This window comes from Phragmites australis, chromosome 3 (genome assembly GCF_958298935.1).
Source record: "Phragmites australis chromosome 3, lpPhrAust1.1, whole genome shotgun sequence".
Taxonomy (NCBI): domain Eukaryota; kingdom Viridiplantae; phylum Streptophyta; class Magnoliopsida; order Poales; family Poaceae; genus Phragmites; species Phragmites australis.
Window position 1 is genome coordinate 27,312,879 of NC_084923.1, and position 25,329 is coordinate 27,338,207.

Below are 25,329 nucleotides of genomic sequence, written 5' to 3' on the forward strand. Positions count from 1 at the left end.
GGGCGAACCTTTATTGCTCTACATCTCGGCCACCCCTCAGGTCGTGAGCATGGTGCTGGTGGTGGAGCGTGACAAGTGCTCGGGGCAAGGTGCTGGGTCCCAACTCCCGACCACCCCCGAGCAGCCTTTAGTTCTCGGGGCTCCTCCCGAGCAGGGAGTCGAGCCCGAGACCACAGCTCCTCCCGACTAGGGAGTTGAGCCCGAGAGCACGGCCGGCCCCGACCACTTCGCCGAGCTCGGGGGCTGTGACAAGTCCTCAAGAGAGGCCACAGTCCAGGCCCGCCATGTACAGCGACCGGTGTACTTCGTCAGTGAAGTCCTCCGAGACGCCAAGACAAGGTATCCCCAGGCCCAGAAGATGCTCTATGCCGTGCTCGTCGCTTCCAGGAAGCTACGCCACTACTTCCAGATGCACAAGGTCTCGGTGGTCACAACATATCCACTGGGGCCAATCCTCCGGAATCGAGAAGGCACTGGGCGTATCGTCAAGTGGGCAGTGGAGCTGGCAGTGTTCGATCTGCACTTCGTCAATCGCCAGGCAATCAAAAGTCAGGCCCTGTCTGACTTCGTGGCGGAGTGGATGCCAGTCCCCAAGATCGACCATGAAGAGATTTCCACGTACCCCGGGCAAGATGGGCCCAGGTACTGGGTCATGCACTTCGATGGCTCCCTCACGCTGAAAGGCGCGGGGGCTGGAGTGGTTCTCACCTCCCCAACAGGTGAAGTACTCTGGTACGTTGTACAGCTGCACTTCCGATCAACCAACAACATGGCGGAGTATGAGGGCCTCATCGCTGGCCTCCGAGCAGCGGTGGGCCTCGGGATTCGGCGCCTGCTGGTCAAGGGAGACTCCCAACTGGTGGTCAACTAAGTATACAAGGAATACCAGTGCACGGGTCCTCAGATGGTGGCATACGTGGCGGAAGTCAGGAGGCTGGAGAGGCACTTCGACGGCCTGGAGTTGTGGTACATATCTCACCGCGACAATGCTCTGGCCGATGACCTCTCTCGCCTGGCCTCTGCCCAGGTGCTCGTCCCAGCCGGAGCCTTTGAAGAACGGCTCACACGGTCATCTGTCCTGCCTGCCGACCAGGGCGAAGGGGAACCCTCGAGCCTAGTGAGGGAACCCAGGCGGCGCCCTCAGTGGGAAGTCCCGTCAGGGTGCCGCCGCCCGGTGAGTGCGCGATGCTTGCCGGTGGTTCTCAAGATGCCTCGTGGATCGATGAGATCCGAGGGTACTTGAAAGAAAATATCCTTCCTAGGGATGATGCCTCTGCCAAGAGGATTGCACGGTAGTCCAAACGCTATGCCATAGTAGATGGGGTTCTCTATCGGCGCGGCACGGACGGTGTCCTCCTGAAATGCATCACCCGGGCAGAAGGCAGTGAGCTTCTCACTGAGATCCATGAGGGCGAGTGCAGTGGCCATGCATCGTTCCGCACGCTAGTCGGGAAGGCCTTTCGGTAAGGTTTCTACTGGTCTACAGCTCTCCAGGACGCTTCTGAGTTGGTTCGGCGCTGCAGGGCATGCCAATTCCACGCAAAGTAGATTCACCAGCCAGCTCAGGCTCTCCATACCATCCCCCTATCATGCCCTTCGCGGTCTGGGGGCTAGACATCCTGGGTCCATTCCCACGAGCAACCGAGGGCTATGAGTACCTCTACGTCGCCATCGACAAGTTCACCAAGTGGCTGGAGGCGGTCCCAGTTATCAAGGTTACCAAGAATACGGCGCTTCAATTCATCCGCAGTATCACAAGCCGCTTCGGCGTCCCGAACAGGATCATCATCGATAATGGCACCCAGTTCACAAGTGCCCTGTTCGGGGACTACTGCGAGGACCTTAACATCAAGCTCTGCTTCGCCTTTGTTGCTCATCCTCGGAGCAATGGGCAGGTCGAGCGTGCAAATGCTGAGATATTGAAGGGGCTCTAAACCCGGACCTACAACATGCTCGCAAAGCACGGGAAAGGGTGGATCGACGAGCTGCCTGCTGTGTTATGCGCTAGCCGGACCACGCCGAGCCGTGCCACCGGGGAGACTCCATTCTTCCTCGTGTATGGCGCTGAGGCGGTCCTGCCCTCTGAGCTCACTCTTGGCTCCCCTCGGGTGAATGCCTACTCAAAAGGCGAACAGGAACAGCGAAGACGCGATGACGTCGACCACTTGAAGGCGCGTCGGCGACGCGCCGCCGTCCGAGCAGCCAGATACCAGCAAAGCCTGTGGTGCTATCATCAGCGTCACATCCGAGCCCGGTCACTCGAGGTCAGGGATCTAGTTCTTCGACGCGCTCAATCACGCGAAGGGCAGAATAAACTGTCCCCTATGTGGGAAGGTCCCTTCACCGTGATCGGTGTCCCGCAACAAAGCTCGTTTCGGCTGGCTGCGGAGGACGGGCAGTCGCTCCCAAACGCGTGGAACATCGAGCATCTACACAAATTCTATCCCTAGGCAGACATGTTTGTGCTCGGGCCAACTAGGCCAGGGGTTCCCCCTGCCCATGTTAGCCGGGGGCAGCCACCAACCATGTAAGTTACCAACCTTGTACAAAATTGTCAATATACACTCTTATTTTGAGTTTTTTCACTAGAATCCATATGTTTAATCTGTTTAGTGAGATGCTCGATTATGCGAGAAAAACATGCTCTCTCATTTTTTCCATTGATAAAAACGAATCTCGGTCAGTATGCGCGCAGGCAGTAGCTGCTGACTTAAGTCTGTTGTGGTAGGCCGTGGTATCCAGCTGCATGGCAGTGCCCAGAGCATCACTGAGCCTCTGAGGTTCTCGGGTAATCCTACCGCTTGAGCAAAGAGTGGTCGGGACCGCCTAGACCCTAGGGGCGGGCTGTCAGTGCTCGGTCTGGCCAGTCCTACCCCAGGCGCCACTGAACTATTGGACCTCTTGGTTATGCCTCTATCTGTACACTTAGCCGGTCCGGGTATTCGAGGGTCTCGGGTCAAAAATGAGAGCAGTCTATAATGAGTACCGCACTAATAGAGCGCACCAAGCAAAGAGTCTTTTCCTATTTTCTTAAGCTTACAAATCAATGATCAAGAACAAAGCAGCCCGACCGCAAGGGCCTCAGTGCCCAGGGCGCTGCTCGAGCCTACGGGGTCCTCGGGTAATCCTACCACTCGGGCATAAGTGGTCAGGACCGCCTAGCCCCTGGTTCTCTCACCTGCCTTCCAGTGCAAGGGAACCAAGTTCCCGGGTACCCCGAGCTTGGGGCGTGTACCCTTCCTGGATTAGTCGGCCGGAAGGCTGACACTTGTCCGGTGAGTAACTAAAGTCATATCAATTTTCCTTTCATACAATATGCAATAAACTATTGTTCCCGAGTTATCCTCGGGACCCTCGCATTCTAATCTGTTCGGTGAGATGGTCTCCTCACGCACAAAACCCTGCCCACATGCTCGTTTTTTCCAGAATGACAGAAACAGACAGTAGTTAGGTGTACCGTACAGACGGCGATGGCTGACCGAGGTCCTTTATGGTGGCCGTGGTGTTCGGCTGGCTTGGCAGTACCCCAGGCACTACCGAGTCTCTAGGGTTCTCAGGTAATCCTACCACTTGAACAAAGAGTGGTCGGGACCACTTAGACCCCAGGGGCGGGCTGTCGTGCTCGGTCTGGTCAGTCCTACCCCGGACACCACCAAACCGTGGGGACTCTTGGTCGCATTTCCACCTGCACGTGTCTCTGGTCTGCTTGTTTGAGAGGTCGCAGAATGGAAAAGTGTTCACTGGTCGTGGCGTGCTCTATGCTGGATGGACTTATCTCCCGAGCAAGGAAGTTCGTATCTGTATCTCTTGACTTAGCAGCTGTGGACTCAAGTATCTCACCATTTGGAGTAGATAACCATACTGATCTAGGTCGAGTAACTTCAACTACTATGTAGGGTTCTTCCCACTTAGGTGATAACTTATGGTGTCGGGTCTATTTCTACACCTTTCGTAGAATAAGATATCCAGTAGCAAGTCTCCTGGGCTAGACTTTCCGACTATGATATCTACGCAACGCTTGCTGATACTTAGCCATTTGAATTGATGCTCGATCACGGTACTCCTCGAGTAAATTGATGCTGTCTGCTCGTAACTGCTCTTGCCCCTCTTTAGAGTAATTTTTGACTCAAGGTGATCCAAACTGCCATTCAGTCGAGAGCACTGCTTCTGGTCCGTAGACTAAAAAGAGCAGAGTTTCACCAGTGGCCCTGTTAGTCGAGGTACGAACGACCCATAGCATTGAGGGAAGCTCTTTCACCCATCATTTCGAGTAGGCCTTCAGCCTATCGAAAACCTGAGTTTTGAGACCCTGCAAGACTATACCATTGGCGCGCTCAACCTGACCATTATTCTGCGGGTGAGCTACAGAGGCGAAACAAGTTTTAATGCCAAATTCTTCACATAACATAATAAAGGTCCCGCTTTTGACCTAGCTACCGTTATCTATAATTATCTGATGTGGAATTACTAATAAGGTAATTATGCTCCTCATGAACTTCTTAGTTGCTTCCGCGATTATCTTCACAACGGGTTCGGCCTCAATACACTTAGTGAATGTGTTGATAGCGATGAATAGGAACTTGTAACCATCTTGGACCCTTGATAATGGTCCTAGGATATCCAAGCTCCAGATAGAGAAATGCCAAGAAAGAGGAATTGTTTGAAGAGCTTGGGCCAGTTGAGTGGTCCACCTTCTGAAAAATTGGCAGATCTCCCACTTTTTAAATAGCTCAGAAGCATCCTGGATGGCAGTCAGCCAATAGAATCTCTGGCAGAAAGCTTTTTCGACCAAGGCGTGATAAGACACATGATTACCACACATGCCTCCATGGATATTGAGCAATAATTTATTGTCCTCTTCCTGAGTGATGCACTTTATCAAGATTCCGTTACTCCCCTTTCGGTAGAGCTTGTCATCTACCAAAGCGTATAGCTTGGTCTTACGAGCAATTTTCTCTGTAGATGCATCATCGTTAGGGATGTCTCTACCTTCAAGATAGGCTTGGTACAGAGTCATCCAAGTCGACTTGCATTCGAGTAATGCAGCTACCGTGTCTGCGGTTTTTGCCTCGCTGGTCTGGCTAGACTTCTGGTCGGGTTGGTTAACATCTGTTCGTCGAACTGTCAGGATAGAGGTTTGAGGAGTTTCTCAACGAAGACTCTTACGAGCACTAGTGCTCGAGAAGAAGCGAGTCTAGAAAGTTCATCCGTACCAGAGTTATCACTTCTTTTGATGTGCATTACTTCTAGCCCTTCGAACTTTTTCTCAAGCTTTTGCACCTCATACAAGTAAGCCGCCATATTGTCGTCTGAGCACTGGTACTCCTTTTGCACTTGGTTTACGATTAGCTGTCATGAGAAGTCATCTGATTCCAAGTGACGCAGCTATGCGAAGGCCATTTACCAGTCCATCGTATTCTGCAACATTGTTGGAAGCTTTTAAAATATAATTGAACAACATACTTGAGTTCATCGCCTATCAAAGATTTGAGTATGATGCCAGCCCCTGAGGCTTGAAGCGTGAGCGATCCATCAAAGGAATGCGTCTTCTCGAGTTGGGTAACCAATTGAGACCTTCCTAGTATGCATCTTCTAGATCTCTGGTAGTATCAGGTATCACATATTCAGTTCTATAATATCAGGAGCTGTTAAGCATACACACGGCATACCTTGTCCATATATAGTATACCCTTTATACGTATATACTATATAGTTAGATATTCAACAAGCGTACATTGCCTTGAGCTCTTTGCAGTTCTTGATCTCTGAAGGGATTGGACCATGCAAGCTGTTCTGGTGCAAAGCTCTAAAAGGGGAAGGTCCATCCACAAGCACATAAAGGATCGACTGGAGGCCATAGGGGAGCCGCGGAGCCGGCAACTTTGGGGGCTCGGGGCGGAACCGCAGAGGCTGGAGGGGAGCCATAGAGGCCGGCGGCATCGGGGGCTCAAGGCGGAGCCACGGAGGCCGGAGGACACTCCTCCAGATGAACTTGTTGCTGTTCATTCGGAAGTAAAATCACCAATAAGATTAAAAGGTGGTGGGTAAGAAAGAATATCAGCTTCAAAATGAGCTGAAAATCTTACTGTTATCGATCATGGTGCGATGCCACACTTCCAAGGCCTCAGGCAAATCAGTTTGGTATCTTTGCTTCAAACACAAATCTTCTCGAAAGGAATGACCCTCCTTAACTTCACCATTTGACTTGTCTGTTCTTGTGGACGCCCAAGAACCCACAACATGTAAAGCCCCGTTTGCAGGACATGAACAGAGTGATCAATGTCCATCCCTGCGCCACAAATATCTTTGCCAGCAAAGCCCCTAAATACACACGCAAAAAAGAAGTGTCAACGTCTAGGAAATGAACTAAAATGCAGTAAGCAAGACATGTGCATCAACTAAGACTTCAAAAAACACTCAACCCCCCCCCCCCCCACACACACACACTATTCAGGATGGTCCATTAGTCAGAACCTGTTAGTCTGGTCATGTTCAAACTCTTCATATACAGATGAAATGCACGACCCGTATATGTTTTGCTGACCTTCAGCATCATGGTGAGTGAAATAATGTGAATTTACTAAAAACCAGCAGTACGCTTACACGTTTGCTTTTTTGAGATTTTGAATTTCCGCTTCTTTAGCCTTGATACGAAGATCTTTCCTAGTTTTGTCCTTTCTCAGCTCGGTGCATTATTTTTCTGCATACAAGATTGCAACGGATCACCTCGTGCTGATCATACAAGTTAACTTGTAACAATACCCACTAATTGACATATCAGCAGAGTTTGCCACTAGCCACAGTCCTCATCTCAATGTAACTTCAAACAAGGTTGAGCAAAATGCACAGCTCAAAAAAAAATTATAGAAATACAGAATGCAGCCAGTGATGATAATATAAGGTACGCACCAAGCCATTCATTTGCTTGGAGACACGGTTCAGCTCCCTCTGCAGAGGGCAAGATCAAAAGCGTCAATAGACCACAAATGCAAATAGCCAAATGAGTAGCTCCGCACATAGAGAAATCACCTTGGGCCTCTTGACCTCCCTCGCTTCCCGCTCCCTCTTAGCACCCACGCCACCATCCGTACCCATGAAGCGGTCACCGTCAGAGGGGCCAGACACCCCGGTCACTCTCCTAAGCCACCGGGAAAAGCCGCGGCCGACCATAGTCATCACCTCATTGTAGCTGACCGTGGCGGGCGCTAGGTGAGCTCCCACAGAAGCGGTGGGGAGGTATGAGACTGAGGCAGAAGCACAGGCAAAGGCAGCAAGGAGGTATGAGATGGGAGTGGCGGTCCGGGGGGGTCATGGGTGACGAGGGGCGGGGGCCAGAGTGGGAGTAGGAGTGAAGTTAGGGTTGCAGGAGGCGACAACCTCGTCCTAGGAAGCTCTCATCCTCCCACTCACTGTCGAGGCCACCGTCCATCGATGTGGTCTCCTCCTCTCGCTGGTGTCGGAGGAGGCGGATGTGCGCGTGTGATGGGAAGTGGTAGAGTTTTTTGGAAAAACTGTCTAAATAATATTCTAACTAATCACTAGAAGGATCATTATTCATAATCACAACCTCGATGATTAACCAGAATACCATTCTAATGGTTCCGGCACGTGTTTTGTGCTCAAGATCGGAACACATATCTTTACAATATATAGCATGACAACACATCTTAAGAAAGAGAAATTAATTAACATTATATTACAAGCTCTTAAGCACTACAAAGTTATTACAATTTACAGCAAAGAGAGTTAGGATGAGACTAAAACCTGCTCAACTCCTAACCAACAAAAAAACTATGCAGCGAAAACTAAAGCTATAAATGGAAAAAGGAGGATGGAGTCATATGCCCTTACGCTCCATCACAAAAGCATGCAAACTGAGTAGGATGCACTACTCATACCCGCCACCACCCTCGGCAGACGTGAAGTAGCCAAACACTGTTTCTTCCTCACTGCAAAACCTGTAAAGCAGCTGAATACAAAGGTACTCGCAAGACTTAATCCATATAGAGCACATATAAATAACTCGACTCCAAGGATTATGCATTGAGCTACTAGTGAGAAAAGGACCTCAAGATTAAGTATATTAATATGATTAAGAAACCTAGACATATGTGTGAGCACCTAAACTTAACAAACAATAAAACCATTATACCCTGCAATGTCCAACTGTACATAAATGTAACTAGAACCATCATAAACACGTATGTAACACGAACCATCTTCCCTATGACCAACATATCCAACCACAAATCACAACTTGTGACTCTACGATGGTGTGTATGGACAGAAGACATGCTCATGACCAAGAGCGCGACAGTTCAAACTATTTTTACACCCTGCAGCGGGATATTCCTTTACCCACATGACACGAGGACCATACAGCTTCCATAACTACACAGATTCATACAAGGGCTACTTGTGACAACCTTTCCCAATAAGTTCCAAACATTTGAAACATACATCGCTCGGCGTGATGGTATCCAGAGCTACTCCTGAAGCAAACTAGATACCTCTACAAGCTGGTTCGCTCACACCGTCGATGTTCAGGCCCAAATGATCATAGCTACAGAGGTATTCGGCTTACCTTATCATTAGATGAGCATGTAGTGAGTACAGTAAGAGCTAAAGCCAAGGGTGGCCAACGGTCGGTGCTTAACCAATGGAAGGTGATCTATGGTATCTGGGCTCCTTCCCTGAACTATCCTGGGAACCTCCTTTAGGGCAGATAATACCTCTAACACCACCCACATTTCGTCCCATTCTCATATCTCAACCATCTCAACAACATAATCAATAGTGTGAAACATTAAGTAAGCTCTAAGCTTGTGAACAACGGCATCACAGTTGCTCGACTTCTATCGAGGACCTATGCATTGCTAAGCATGTCGAACAACTCTAAGGCCAGACATCAACAATATTATTGAGGTGACAAGGATAAGGATAATCAATAATTCAAGGTAGAGGATATATAATACAATATAGGTTCTACTTATTTTTTGCCCAACATCGACTCGCTACTCATGCAAACATACATAAGAATAATTTATCAAATTTTGACTTCATTCAATTCAACATTAGGGTTTAATATGCTTAAATACTTGCCTTGTTGCTCTGCTGGCTATCTAATGCTACCCGCACAGAATTCACAAAAGTGGGGTGCCTTGATGTCGCCCTCGCTCGCCTGAACTGTCGGATCGATGCTCCCTAAAAGAAACACGAGTGTAATACATAAATAAATGAACAATGCAAAAAGGATGCATAAATGCATGCTCAAGTAATAGTGGAGCGCCAAGACTAAAAAACAATCACAAAATACCGCTAAGGGACTAGGGCTTCAAAGCGTGAAATCTCGGATAAGCCAACTTAAAGTGCATTAAGCCTTCAGTGGTTGGTAGTCAGACTGGCCCTAGGTGGTGGTCAGACCGGTGGCCAACATATAGTTTTGGGGGCTGGCGGTCGAATCGATGTTGCTCCGACGGTCAGACCGCCCACTAATGGTCAGACCGGTCCTAGCGACGATCTAACCCCTGTATAGAGCCCTCACTTCGAACCTTCCAGTCCCAACTGGTAGTCAGACCGGCCTTAGCAGCAGTCAGACCACCAGGCCTTACCGGTAGCACCATTGCGGGGTTGCCGGTGAGAGCTCCGACGAGACTCTCTATCACAGATGGTACCTAAATGCTCTATGGACTAGTGAAGTGTTTCTAAAGTGATTTGGACTACCTTCACCGAGCTAAACTCAAAATGCCCCATGGATTGGACCTACGCTAGGTTGAGTTTTGGGCCTAAATGACATCGGGGGGAGGGGGTCGAATTGAGCTCGGAAACAATGGAAAATTGTAAGGGAAGCCTCACCTTAGTGAATTAAAGCTTTCTAGTGGATGGGTTTTCTTCGGGAAGGCTTTGATTTGCAGATCGGCTCCCAGGGTAATGGTGTAGCTTGAGGTGAACGGTTGGTCTCTAGCAAGGGAGAAGAGGGGAGATGCTTGGGGAAGTCCTTCGAGAGTGAGAGTCCCCTTCTTCGATCTCCGGCCCTCGAAGTATTCCTACTTTCCCTTCCCTTTCTTCTCCTAAGTATCTAAGGCTTTCTATGGAGCTCTAAACCATCTCTAGGGTGTTTGAAACATCTTTGAACTAAACTTGTCGGAGAATTACGTAACAACACAAGTGATAACACATGCGATAATGGTTAAGTGATGCTTATTTACGGCGTATCATTTTTGTGACGTGACAGTGTTGGGCTCACGAAGCAGATGTGTCTCCTCTTTCTGATTTTTTACATTTTCTCTGGGTTTTCTAGGGACGGTAGTTGTTTTTTATCTGGTTTTTATTAGATAGGTAGGGAGGTGGGACAATGCATGAACCAACTCGTGCTTTTTATAGTAGAGATTTTCATTAGTAAAACCGGTTCCATATATGTAATCGGTAATAAGACGTAGATGCTAGAGTACGAGGGTGGATAGCAAAATTAGGTAAATTATTTGAATTTTAGTGGTTTTTATTATATGAGAGAAGGGTAGGGAAAGAGGTAATACGGGAATCAACTCGTGTTTTATATAGTAGTTCCATAGAAACTGAAACACGTGTACGATTTGTATTATATCATTAGAACATACCATATTTCTGGTAATATCTGAACTATTAATTATTTATTCCTCACTACTTACGAACCTTACAACCTACTTCCTGTGTAACTAGTTCATTCACACTGCGCAATTCATCAATATTCTGGTTAGTAGTAGAAGTCTAGGTAATTAGCTAAGGATCTATTTTCCTTGAGATCCATAAATCTCGAAATACTCTAAACAAAATGATACATTGATCCTTGAGCTTGTGGTTATTAATTTTGTGTGCTTATGGTACATCAACAAGTAGACCAGAGTAAAAGAAGCCTAACCTTGGCCCAATTTTGGACCCATATTAGGCCCGCTAGCCATTATGGGTGGGCTTGGACATCAAATTGCAGGCCCCAGAAAATAGGCATGCTCGTGCCCGATCCGAAACATAAAATTTAATTATTTTCTAATACTAAAATCATTAGGCTACACGGCCCAAGCCCTAGAGTCCGACCCTACCGTGGCCCAATTTTTTTACCCAACAAGAGTTTGAGGTTAGGCCTGGGCTTTTTGTCAGCCTAACCTAGCCCATGCTTAGGTTCTAGACGAGATTAGACCCAAATGCTCACTTGTAAGCCACAATGCTAGGGTCCAGGTCCACGCGTATTCTCCTAGCCAATTTTCCCAAAATCATTGTGGTTAATCTCAAGCTTTTGCTTCTTAGAAATTAGAAGTCGAACTAAACAACCAGTTGTGAGCTGCTGAAAAAGTTGACAAGCTAGTTTATAAGAAAACAAACTGAAAGTTGAAAAACTGATTGAGATAAACTTTTCTTAATATACTTAAAAAACTAAAAATTTACTAAAAAACTAGTAATAAAAAACCATCAATAAAAAAAAAACTAAAAGCTAAAAATCTCAGTACAATCAAACAGACGCTAAGCCTACGAAAGCAGGATGACCCAGGACGTGGCTGTTGGCCTACCTTCCTTCACGTAAGACGGTGAGAGGTGAGGTCACTGTCCCACCTGGGCCCACGTAAAATGGTGCAAACTGTAAATAAAAAACTTCAAATAAGTTTTAAATGCAGATCAAGAGGTTATAATTTTGTATAAAAAGCTTCAATTAAGTATTAAAAAAGAAACAAATAAGAAGAAAAAACATTATTGTTTTAATAAAAAGTTCTAAACTAAGAGTTAAAATTAAAAATGATAATAAAAAGCCTGTATTTCTAAAGAAAAGTTCAGATTCATAGAACAAGAAAAAATTACATGAATAAAAGCTTCAATTTGTTAAAGTATTTTAAGTTCAGAGTAAAAAGTTAACATTTTCCAGAAAAAGATTGGAATTATTAATAATTTTTTATTAACGAGCCAAAATATTGGAACATCAAATCTTTTCAAGTTTAAACCTAAAGTACCAAATATAATATACTATCATGTTTTGTGGGTAATAGACCCTAAAGTACCAAATATAATAGACCCTAGATGCAGCCGATGGCTTTTCTGTGAGCTGTCAGAAGCTGTCTCCAGCTTGCCTGACCCTTTGCCGGACCACACGCAAAGGAAAACGTTCCGGGGAGGCTGGCCCTGCTGCGCGCGCAACGGGAAACTGGGAAAAAGGTGGAAGCGACACGTGCGCCCGTTCGCTGGGTTCCATGCTGGCGGGTGACCTCGAAATAGTCCCTCCCACTTCCCCCTCCAACGGGGGGCAAAATCGAAAGAAAAATAACTCTAAACCCTTCCACCTCCTGTTTTTCGTCCGATCTCATCCCACCTCCGCCTGCGAGATCCCCAGATGGCCTTAGCCGGGCGGCGGGACGCCCCCCTCATGCTACGCGGCGGGGGGAAGCCCTTGTCACGCGGGTCCCGCATCGCGGTCGCGGTCGCCGTCGGCGTCGCGCTCGGCTGCGTCTTCGCCTTCCTCTACCCCGACGGCCTCTTCTTCCGCCCGTCCGCCTCTGCTCTCCAATGGCCGCTCCATGTACTGCTCTTTAATCCTCCCTGTCTTGTTTTGTTACCTGCGGTTGTTGGGAATCACGGTATTAAAAATAATAATAAAAAGATCTTGGAGGTTTACTGTGGTTGTTGGGAATCACGGTATCTTACTATCCTGGACCAACCATTAAAGATGTGAAGAAACATAAAGTGTCTATTTCTGAGAGCATGCAATGTGCAGATCCAAGGAAGTGCTGGCCTGCTGGGATTAGAAGCTTAAGTAGATAATTGGGGTTAGTATTAAGTGTATTTTTTAAGCACGATTTGTCTTATAGATTGAATGGGTAGTATTTGTTGATGAATTACGTGGGTGCATGGAGTATGGGTTGTGGCACCTGTAGAAGTTTGTTGTTGGTATGCTTCCATTTTCAACATTTGCGTTGTTTCTCAGCTTGTCGCAGATTTTTTTCATAAGGTGGTTGGTAGCACGATTGATGACCTTGTAGGCGAATCGATGATACTGACTGAACACGAGCCTAGATTGCATTGCAAAGTGCATGAACTGTGTCTATGGCTGGCAATCTCTGCTATGTTCAGCTTTGCTGAAACTGTGTGAGACAGTTAGAGTGGGGTGATAAGTTAGATCAGTCATTGTTTTTTTTTCTTGACAGGAGATCAGACACTGTTGGTAACGGCACAAAGCATAATTAGTGCGGGGTTGACTTTATAATGGATGACTGAGTCCTACGTTACGGAACGTTTATTAGCATTTTCCTTCTCATTTGTTTCTTGAGTCGTGGTCTTATGGGTGATGTTTATTAATTACATATTCATGGGTTCATGATTAGTAATCACCCCTCCACCATGCTCTTAGTTCTGTAACATATCATTGCTGAAAGCAGATGTTTATTTTCAGAGGATCAATTAACAATAGTTTTGTTATGTGAAAAATGTATGGTCAAACACCTGCGCAGAAATACATTACTGAATCAGACAATATCCTATTGTTACCTATTTATTATTAACCTGTCATACAATGTTGTCGTCATTGTGATCTTTCAATTCATAGAAGTCCATGTGTTTTTCAAGAAAGTGAGACAGTGCATGGATGGTTAGTTGATTCTAAACAACTCATTGAAGTATAATCTTATTAGGTGAGATGGTAGCTACATTTTCTCATCATCTTAATGGTTTTCTGAGGTGTGGTTTCTCTTGATAGGACTTTTGCTTACACAACTAGTCTGCCACTCAGCCTAATGTTGATTTTGTATGCATTCTTTAGAACAATTAGACTTTGCATTGAGAATCTTTGTGTTATTTGGGTTAGTGCTACAGTCAAGAAAATAATGGCATCCTTTCTTACATGTAGCGCACCATTTTGAATCACCTTATTTTGGCAGATGTTCTTATCTCATAGATGGGAAAAATGAAAAGTACTGCTACAATGGCTGCACACATATACTAACTGTGAATGTTTGCATTTGCTCATTTTGGAAACTGTAGAGTAGCATTAAGAATTTATGATTCAACTTGCACATACTTCCAGGTAAAGAAAAGGTTATATTCTGCATCATTTCTGTAGGACGCATTTTTTGTGGACACATGGGATTTCTTCCAAACACTATATTTTGTCTTTATTCTTTATCCATCTGACCAAGCTGGTATGCAAGCCATCAAACAAGTCTTGGTGCATAAAACTGATGTAGATTCTGATTACATAAATGAATCTGTTTATCTGGAAAGCACGGAGAGGAATTTAAGTGATGATGGAAAGTCTGAATTGTGGCAAACATATAGGTGGTGTTCACCTATTTGCAATGGATGTTCTGTTTGAATGATTAGGGTACGAGAGAATGAAGTGTAAAAGTTTTTGTAGGTGTTCTTAGGTTCTGAATTTTACATCCCTGTTCCACATGACCACACCTTCTTGTGGTACCCTTGATTCAGCCTCACTAAACCTCCGCCAACACAAAATACTGCCTAACATATACCTCTGCCAAAATAAAAAAACCTAATCGTGAGATCATCTTATAACAAGATGAATAAGCAAGCAGTTCCATTGCTCTGGAGGGAATAGGATGCTAGATCTTCTGTGCCCTAAATTACCGTGGCAGGTACAACAGGGAAGGTTGGCCCTCCAGGCGTTGAGGCTGCATCATCTAGCCACAACAGGATATAGTGGTATTGTGACAATGGTTGTGACATGAGGTTGAATGTCCAGACAGCTAATGGATTAGACAGTGGCTTAAATTTTAACTTCTGAGTGTTGGATGAGGAATGAGACTGCAGGGAGGTAGGCTGAGTCGTTAGTATATAATATATATCATGAGATTCTACACTTGCATTTCTTTGATCCTGTTCAAGCTTGAGCTTATCAGGGATCAAGCTCAGCTTGAATGATGGTTAGAGCTTGGCTCAGATTGGGCTCAAGTTGAGTTGAACTTAGATCCCAGTTCCAGCAGAGTCCGGGACTATTTTTGTAGCATTAGTAACTAATAAGTACAGCCTGTTGGTAGAGTCTGCTGTTGATATAATGTTCTAAGAAGTAAGAACTAGCATATATGTAAGCAAGTGTCACGTGATTGCTCCGTGAAGTGGTTCATCATCATTTTAATGGACCTTATATGCATATTACATGATTAACAGAAAACCACACAAGCTACATTCGGGGAACCACCTCTTAGTGGGGTAGTGGAGTCATGGGGATACGACTCAATCCACCTTGGTTTCATTCGTAGTGCTCACATTTCATACATATGTGAGTGTGGTGTTTGTGTGCACGCTCTTCTTTGTAATCAGAGAAAAGAAAATTGCAATGCATTCTGAAACAGTAAGCAATTCCATACAAGATTACTATGCCTACGAAGAAAGTAACTAACGATGGGTACTATAAAACTACCATATATTAGTATCTTATACATATCTAGATCCCCCAGGGTTTCCTGTATTTTCGGAGCATATGTCCATCTAGGCCACGCAAGGAGACCTCGACTTTAGATCCATCTAGGCTATCTAAGACCTCCCCTTATAATGTGTCTCGAAGATCAATACAAAACAACAGGTTATATGCCTATTATTCTTCGAGAGGCCTGAATTTGTACAAATCTTTGCATTTTAGCATACAATTTAACTACAGGGAGTATCTTCTACATCCTTCACGCATTCATAAGATCGGTGGTTCACAAATCGTCAATAGCTGGCATCGTACGTGGGGATTACGACCAAAGATGCCGAATCCTCGTCACACATGTCGCCAACTCCATCTAAGTTTGCACCGAGAACCGGCTTCTTGGATGAGGGGTTCAACGACAATTTTACCCTTTCAATCAACAAGGACCCGGTGGTCGATCGGGTGGATCTAGGCGATGACCTTATTGTTAACGATTCCAATGACGATGTAAGTAGTTTTATGGATCAATGTGCCAGAGACTATGGCATCGAGCTCGAATCGCCTGGTGACCAAGACAATCGAGCAAGCGATGTTCGCTGTAGATCGGGATCTTCCCCTGCGGTTTCCAACAACATGGATTGTCGAAGTACCTACCCGGAGGTCTCCTTTGATGACAAGTCCATGATGGATTTGGACTCCTCTACCAGAGATTACCCCTGAGAAGTCTTCGCCATTGGAGATGAGGGTGCTGGTCCATCCAATCATGATGACGATCCCGCAAATCAGCGAAATCTCATTGATTCGGTAACGGGAAATAACAATCAGCCTCGACTGGTGACAACTACTCTAGTCCAGAATCCCAACGGGATCCCAGATCTCACGTCTTCCAATCATCAAAAAGAAACCTAGTGTTTTAGATCTACTATGGCATAGAGGCTCCTACTTCTACAGGAAGCCCTTTGACAGCCCTCACTACATATCTTACTACCCCTGAAGGCAAGGGCTGGCTCAACCTAATGATCGACATGTCCAAGGAAGCTCTGGTTCAGGTCGAGAACTCTCATCAAGCGGCAGCCACGAACAGCTCTAATCGGGGGAAGTCCTACGCTGATCCTTCTAGTAATGATTTAGATTTCGAGAGACTCAATCCCCGGAACAAGACTAGCCGGGAAGATAACCGAGCTCCTCATCGTCGCAAGACCTCGCCGATTAGGAACTACCCCAGTAACGATCTGTGCGAAGTCATCGAGGAGGCAAGACGCTCGAGGACCCTCGAGGAGTAGTTGACTTCTCCTAAGCGACCTAACCAGAGATCATCCCGATGTCATTCGAGTAGAAGTCGCGGCTGGTCTCCAACTCTAGTGGGCAGAGCTCCTGTGGTTACTCGGATCGACCGGGGTGCCAGGCTCTCTCTGGATCTACAGAGGGTTGATTGGCTAGCTTGGTTCCGACCCGCATTGATCGAGAAGTACGACGGGACCATTAATCCTATTGAGTTTCTTCAAATCTACACCACAACTATCCAAGCGGTTGGTGGGGATGAAAAGGTTATGCCTAACTACCTCCTCACAACCCTTGAGGGGTTGCCAGGACCTGGCTGACCAATCTACTGCTAATGATGATCTACTCATGAGAACAGTTTTCCGACTTATTTAGAGTCAACTTCCAAGGCACGCATATTCTCCTCGGCAAGAAGAATGACCTTTTTCGTGTTATGCAGAAGAAGGAAACCTTGCGCAAATTCATTCAATGCTTCAGCAACACCTGGAACACCATCTCGAAGATAAACGACTATGACGTCATCCAAACATTCACTTGAGGGGTTAGGAGCCGACGATGCGTTGAGGATGTCGCTAAGAAAGAGCCTAAGATGGTCAAAGAACCCATGGAGATCGTCGACAAGGCGGCTAATGCCGAAGAGGCTCTTCTGTTCATCAAGGAAAGGGGCTAAGATATCAAGCGCCCCTAACCCGTACTAGATGACGACTTGGCGAAGAGTAAGCGCAAGAACTCCAAATGAGGTAAGGGTAAGAAAACTAAAACCGATGAAGTTTTGGTAGATTTTCCCGACAAGCGTCCCCGCTCATCCCGGGGCAAGGGCCATCAGCTGGGCACTAGCAAATGCTTCGCCAAGCCCTGGTGTGACTTCCAGTAGACTGACGGCCACAACCTACTTAATGTTGCATCTACCAAAAACTAATCAAGGTTGAGGTCGACAAGGTTAAGGGGAAGAAGACCCAGACCACGATCTAGAGTAGGGACTAGCTCCAGCGATGACGACTCAGACACGATATCCTACCAAGAGGGGGCATGATCGTTGATCATATGTTCGGCGGCTCGGCGTCTTGCGAGTCTAAAAGGCAGTGCAAGACGGTGGCTCTAGAAGTGCTTCCAGCTGTCCCCAAGAGTCGCCAGATTGTCAAGTGGTTTAATGTCGAAATCTCTTTCAGCCATGATGACTACCCCGATAGCTTCGTACTGCTAGGCCGCTTCCCAATTGTGTCAAGCCAACGATCAACAACTGCAAGGTTACTCGAGTGCTAATCCTTGTGGAAGTTCTCTGAACATCCTCTTTACGGGTGCACTCGATGTGATGCAGATCTCTCGATTTGCAATCAAGACGGTTACCTAGGCCTTCCACTGGATAGTACCTGGATCTTCGGTCAAGCCTATCAGCCAAATATCTCTTCCCGTCACTTTTGGGAAGCCCGACAACTTTCAAACAGAAAAATTCTATCTGACGTCGTTGATTTTGAGACGACATACAACGCCATCTTAGGACGACCAACCCTAGCCAAATTCATACCTGTCGCGCAATATGCTTACCAATGTGTGAAGATTCCAGGACCTGAGGGAGTCATTACCATCCGAGGCTGCCCCAAGGCAGGCCTTTGCTGCGACAAGCGAAGTCTCAACATGACGGCTCAGGACCAACCTGATAAGGAGACTGTCGGGGGAATGGTACCACTTATCCCCTGTTCGTTGACTTCGGCTATATCAGCCACCCCCAAAAGCAAGGTAGCCAGACTAACATCGAGATAGAGATGTTTTTCCCTATGCGCTGTAGGGATTAGGCCGGATGGCGTACAACAAAGGGCTGGAGGTCTGAGGGTGCAAGCAATGATCCCGAAGGGAGCACATGAAGAAATAAATACCAAAGGGTGAAAGCGATAGCGAAGCTCGAGAGGCGAAGCCCGGACGTGAGGCTCGAAGGATGAGGGGATGTGGCGAAGCCCAGAGGATGAAGGGATACAACGAAGCCCTAAAGACAAAGGGATGTGGTGAAAAGACCACCGATAAGAGAACGAAGGCCTACCTCAAGAGGAACTTGTAGCTTAGCAAGAATCTGGCGAGAAGATAACTAGTAGCCCTGAAGGGAGACCCGATGCGGGTCCCTTTGGACACGTGTCGGGCCCAGTTAGGATAAGGCTTTGTAAATGTACATTGGTGGTAATATCTTAGGAATATCCTAGGATATTCTCTGGTGTTAAGTGGAATATTCTTGTGGATAAGGGACAAAAATGTAATGATGATTGGGGTGGTTGAGATATGGTTATAAATACCCTCACCTAACTGATGTAATATCAAGGGAACAATCATTATACACACTGTTACAAGTCTACTGTTTATTGTGTTGCGATCAAGATTCCAACATTTAGCGCCGTCCGCGGGGATCGAACCCATGACCACATGGTAATTCGTCATGCCATCGAAAACTAGGAAGGGAAGAGCGTAGGAAGCTAAGGATGCTGAAGGGGATTCGACTACACCTTCGCAGCAAGGAGAAGCCATGGCGATCGAAGGGTTGGAGCTTCGGGCGAGGCCCCCTAGGTTGAGGTACCTTGAGTCGGCAAAGTTGGAGAAGGCGAAACCAGAACATCCGAGGCGATTGCGCTAGGCACTTAAGAGGATCGAGCGGCCACATCGGATATTCGAGAGGATCGTGTGACTGCACCGGACGCCCAAGGGGACCATGAAGCTGGAGCTCGCGAAGGCAACACCACGCAGTACAGACGTCGTGGGAGGAAGCTAACAAGCAGATTTAGGAGCTACGTGAAGAGCTCAGGTCCCTTCGTCAATCTATATCCTCCCAGCAAGGGCCTTCGGGGGGAGGGGGGGACTCGGAAGTGGCTCATCGCCGAGGGTTGGAAGAACTTCTCTGTCTGTGGGTAGTAGACCAGACCTCTCCACTGTCTCCGGGCCTGCAAATGCGATCATGGCCTCCGGGGTTTAAGATGCTGCGGCTACACCTGTACAACAGCGAGACCGACCCAAGGGAATTCGTGATGACTCAACTATGGCTAAGGCCTTTGCCCTGGCCATCAAGGGGATTGCCCTCTCATGGTACAACGCTCTCTCATGGTACAACTCCCTCCCTGCGGGAAAATATACTCTTTGGAGTAGCTTCGAGAGGTGCTATTCTCACACTTCCAAGGCAACTATGCGGCTCTGGTCACCGTTGGGGATCTGCTTGCGGTGAAGCGAAAGGAAGACGAAAGCCTAAACGAGTTCACCCAGTGTTTCATATGAGTGAAGTGCCAGACGAAGGGCCTCAGCGATGACACTGTGATAGATGTTGCACGACAGGGGCTCTGGCCAGGGGCATTGTCGTCACGCCTGGCGCGCAAACCGGTCAAGGACGTAGATGAGTTGTTCACTAAGATGGAAGAGTACTCGAGGGCTGAAGAGGACAACCTTCGGAGGCACGTTGATAAGCCGACCTCGGAGGCCCGAATTCATAGGACAAATGAGGAAAAAACGCCTCGAGGAACATTCGAAGGAGACCCAACGATCCTATCGCCATCATTTCACCAGTCAAGGGGTCACAAGCAAAACATACTCAACATTAAAGAAGGTAAGGATAGAAGCAAGCAGAGAGGTGGAAGCTCGGCATGGGGTTGAGGCCGCGGTACTGGGCGACCTTGGCTGTTGTATTGCGTGGTACACGATGAAGATGCTGGTTATACTACCAAGTCATGCTCCCATGACGTAGCCTTGAAGGAGGGATTAAGCAAGCAATCTTCAAGGCCCCTCTGATAAAAAGGGTTGGCTCCGCTCCTGAGTATAATGCTATCTTCGGGAGGGGAACTCTATCCAAGTTCGATGCAGTAGTACACCATGGCTACCTGTGCATGAAGATGCTTGGCTCTATGGGTGTCATCTCCGTTTGGGGGTATAAGTCACTGCCCGAAGGATAGAACATGGTCATACCCCCGGTCAACAAAAGGTGCACCTGTTGTCCAAAGCAGATATGGAGGAGCAAGAGAGCCCACTGCCGAAAGCCAAGCCTGAGGGTAACATAAAGCGAATCCCATTACGCCCTAAGAATGAAGTGCCTAAGGAGTTGACAGAACATCGCTTGAATGTGGATTCGGAGGTAAAACCCAGGAAGAAGCTCTGGAAGATGTCTACTTATTGTTAGGAGGCCGCTCGGGAAGAAGTCAAGAAACTGCTTGCGGTAGGAGTGATTCAGAGGTCATTCACCCGGATTGGTTGGCGAACCCGGTGCTAGTGAAGAACAATGACAAGTGGCGCATGTGTGTAGATTTCACTGATTTGAACAAGACGTGCCCAAAGGACGACTTCCCCTTAGCTAGGATAGACCAGCTGGTGAATGCAACCGTGGGATCGGAGCTGATGAGCTTCCTCGACGTGTATTCTAGGTACCATCAAGTCTGAATGGTCGAAGAGGACGAAGTGAAAACAAGCTTCATCACGCCTTGTGGGACTTAATGTTATGTTCGTATGCTGTTCGGTCTTCGCAACGTCGGGGCCACTTTCGTGTGGTTGGTAAGCAAGGTCCTTTGCACCTAGCTGGTCTGCAATGTAGCCGCCGATGACATCGTTGTTTGAAGCCAATGCAAGGGGACCGTGGAGCCGACTTAGAGGAGACCTTTGCTAACCTTCGGAAGGCAGGTTTACGATTGAATATGGAGAAGTGTGTTTTTGTGGCCGGCTGCTGGGATGCTTGGTATCTCGGAGAGACATTGAAGCAAATCCAGAGAAAATATAAGCCATCATAGACATGAATCCATTGAGGTCTATCAAGGACACAATGCTTAGTCGGAAGGGTGATCTCGCTGAACTGCTTCATCGCCCGGCCCATGGAAAAGAGCTTGCCATTCTTCTGGGTCCTCCGAGGGTGCCCAAGAATACAGAAGCCTCAAGACCCATTGCCCAAGCATGCAAAAGCCTCAAGCTCTCGAGCCTTCTGTACTCGCGATCGATCTCAACATCTCGTCGAGACTACATGTAAGGAGCTATCGATTAGGTTTAGATCCATCTAGGCTAGTCAAGACCCCTTCTTGGAGTATGTCTCGAAGATCAATACAAGATAACATGACATAGGGCTATTATCCTTTAGCTGGCCTTAACCTGTATAAATCTCTATGTTTTGGTGTACGATTTGGCTACAAGAAGTATCCCCTACATCTTTCACGTATTCATAAGATCGGTGGTTCACAAATCGTCGACGATAACTATGTTGGTTAGGAGCCCCAATTGACACTGACCAAAGAAGAGGCACTGTGATAAGAAAGAACTATGTGCATGCTGCCCAATTGAAAATCAAGTTGCCTTATCTGTAGTGCAAACATCTCTTTTGTTTTGTTTATTAACAGTTTGACTCAATAGATGTTCCCATGATGGTGCTAAACTTTTAATGCATACGTATAAGCTTCAAAGCCGCAACTTGCCAAACAGTTTTGAATGCTTAAGGTATGATATGAAGAATGGTGCTGTAAAGCAGAGCCCTGAATGGATACTTAGAGTATGTTTGGATCCTTTGCCCAGCCTCACCTACCTTGCTAGTGGAGTAGAGTTAATTTGTTTCTCCCTCAAAGCAAGGAAATCCTTGCTCGCCCTGCATTCCTGCCCAAAATCAAGGCTAGGCAAGGGAACCAAACAGAGATCCCCCTAGTCTTTGCTTACTTGCTTGGCAAGTTTAGGCAAGGGATCCAAACATTACCCCAATTCACAGAGAGCCATTGGAGCGAAATTCGGTTCAGTTAAGTGGGTTCTTTTTCTGAGGAAAATAAGTAGATACAAACTTTGGTTTAACTTTGTATTGCTAGGTATGACCTGAAATCCTGAAAGTGCCCTATATATGATTTTTGTAGTCCGCAACATGTGAAGTACTGCTCCTATGGCATTCTAGACAGCATAGTTTTTGTGCTCAATCTAAAATATTGTTTTAACTAAAGATCAAAATGGACTCGGGAAGTTATAAATGAACAAAATGAAGGCGTCCTGGAGCTTTTTTTTCCCTCAGTTGTGACTTAACCATGTAAGCATGATAAACCGCGAAGTTGTACTTATTATTATTATTTTTTTGCTATACTCATTGCTTTTTCTGTGATGTTACATTGAACAGCATTGCTATACGATTAGGTACTGAGCACACCGAGTCATACATCCTTTTGGTTTCTTCTTTGTGCGACATAACTTTACTTTTTATTCTTCACTTGTTTACTTAGATGTATTATCCTGAAGGGTACTTAAATTCTAATACTATTTATGATGTGTGTTTTTCTCATTCATGTAGGTTGACTCGACTGCTTGTGAATCATCAGAGAGGGTCACCAACCTTAAGTCCCAGTTGGCATCATTAGAGAGGAAGAATGCTGAGCTGAGCAAGCAGATTAATGAACTATCCATGAAACTTCAATCAGATGGACAAAGAAAAGATGAGACTCTGTATAAGGCTGGTCCTCTTGGAACTGTCAAGGCTTTGAGAACAAATCCAACAGTAATCCCTGATGAAACTGTTAATCCCAGGTTGGCCAAGATACTGGAAGATGTTGCTGTGAAAAAGGAACTTATTGTTGCATTGGCAAACTCCAACGTAAGAGAGATGCTTGAAGTTTGGTTTACCAACATCAAGCGAGTTGGTATTCCAAACTATCTAGTGGTAGCATTGGATGATAATATAGAAAGCTTCTGCAAATCAAAAGGGGTTCCAGTGTACCGACGTGATCCTGATGATGGTGTTGACAATATTGCAAAAACTGGTGGAAACCATGCAGTGTCTGGACTTAAATTTCGTGTTTTAAGGGAGTTCTTGCAGCTTGGATATAGTATTCTCCTCTCTGATATTGATATTATTTTGTTGAGGAACCCATTTGACCATCTTTACAGAGATTCTGATGTGGAGTCCATGAGTGATGGCCACAACAAAATGACGGCTTATGGTTTCAATGATGTGTTTGATGAACCTTCCATGGGCTGGGCAAGATATGCTCACACAATGCGGATTTGGGTTTACAACTCTGGATTTTTCTATATAAGACCGACAATTCCTTCTATTGAACTTCTGGATCGTGTAGCTGGCCGCCTTTCTCGTGAGAAGGCATGGGACCAGGCAGTTTTCAATGAGGAACTTTTCTTCCCATCTCATCCAGGTTATGAAGGTCTTCATGCATCCAGAAGAACCATGGATATATATCTGTTTATGAACAGCAAAGTTCTCTTCAAGTCTGTGCGGAAAGATGCTCAGCTCAAGAAGTTAAAGCCAGTAATTGTGCATTTGAACTACCATCCGGACAAGTTAGATCGGATGAAAGCTGTCATTGAGTTCTATGTCAATGGGAAACAAGATGCACTGATGCATTTCCCTGATGGATCAGAATGAGAAAACTGCAGTTTTTCAGGTACAGAAATCAATACCCATTTTATGCTTGTGGGATTGTCTTGGCATTAGGACTGGGATCTTGGCACATTCTCGAAATTGACTAGTTATGCTGTTATATGGATCCATTGAAGTTCAGTTATATTGATTGACATATTCATAGCCTCTAACCTGAACAGTTCTGTAGTAAACATGTAGCTGAGATGGCTGATGGCATCTTCCTTTTATTTTTATTTTTGACATTCGACTTCCAAAAACCGAGGCTGTTTCCCTGAACCTGTGATACTGATTTGATACTGGTGTTTCCTTTATCGCGGCTTTGCTTGCGTATTGGGAACCTATAACAGTTTCGATGACATCGATTAATTTGATATTATCCACAGGATTGCATATCATGTGAAACACTGCTGTGGACCGGATTTGAGCACCAGATATTTTGTGTCCGTGATGTAAATCGTCGCTCCATTCATGTGTTCTGGGTTTAGAGGTACATAAAGTGATCTGATCTTGATTTGTTCTTTTCTGCTGCGTCGCTAACCAAAATGCAACGTGGAGAACATGTACATTCTTACCCACCAGCATATGCCCATTCGACCCGTTGTCCGGTACCTACCGCCCGCTGCTTCAGCACGTTTTCCCGTCTTCTTCACTACAGGCACCGATCGTTTTCTCTTCACACGTCGCCACGCCTGTAGGTAGCGCCACTGTGCCTACTCGATACAGAACATGCCCCCATTCCGTCAAATCGTCTTAGGCTGCTGGCGCAATGGCCTGGAAAAGAATCAAAAGAAAGGAGAATCGGGCTGTGTATATAGTGCTATTTATTTAGTTGATTGTATGTATCTAGCTTTGTTAAGAAGAGATTGTGTTTGGCTGTTTCTATAAGTATATATATGTTGTATTAGATTGAAATAAAAATTAAATTTTAACATAATATTTATTTTAGATAAATATACTTTATAGTATTTAATTTATCATATTAAATCTCAATTTATTAAAACATACTAATATAAATTAATACTCACTAATTATATATTAATAGTAGCCCGGTTTGGGAGAAACCGTTTCCTAAAAACCAGACTGTAACAGTGATTTTGCATCACTGCTCGCGCGTGCATCAAGACATCCAAACACGCGTGCTGCACCCGCGGGGCTGGTCAGCCCCATCTGCAGGCAGACCCTAAGTGACCCAACCAAAAGCCCCTAGCGGCGGTCTCCGTGTGCCGCTACTTGAACATCATTAATTTACACAGCACGACGCGCGTCAGTAGCCTCCTCCACCAGCCTCATTCTGTCAAATTACCGGACCACAAGGCCGATA

At 46.2% G+C, this 25,329-nt stretch overlaps 1 protein-coding gene across 2 annotated transcripts; it reads left to right on the forward strand.

Moving 5' to 3' along the window:
* The first annotated feature begins 12,168 nt into the window (after positions 1-12,168).
* LOC133912752 (arabinosyltransferase RRA3-like) lies at positions 12,169-24,931 on the forward strand. Of its 2 annotated transcripts, XM_062355643.1 has the most exons (3): positions 12,169-12,538; positions 22,926-24,030; positions 24,392-24,931. In XM_062355643.1, the coding sequence occupies exons 1-2, from the start codon at positions 12,353-12,355 to the stop codon at positions 24,009-24,011; spliced, it is 1,272 nt and encodes a 423-aa protein (XP_062211627.1). In that variant the 5' UTR covers positions 12,169-12,352; the 3' UTR covers positions 24,012-24,030; positions 24,392-24,931. The 2 variants fall into 2 exon arrangements, with proteins under 2 accessions (XP_062211627.1, XP_062211626.1); XM_062355642.1 differs by lacking the exon at positions 24,392-24,931 and having other exon boundaries at positions 22,926-24,390.
* The last annotated feature ends 398 nt before the right edge of the window (positions 24,932-25,329 follow it).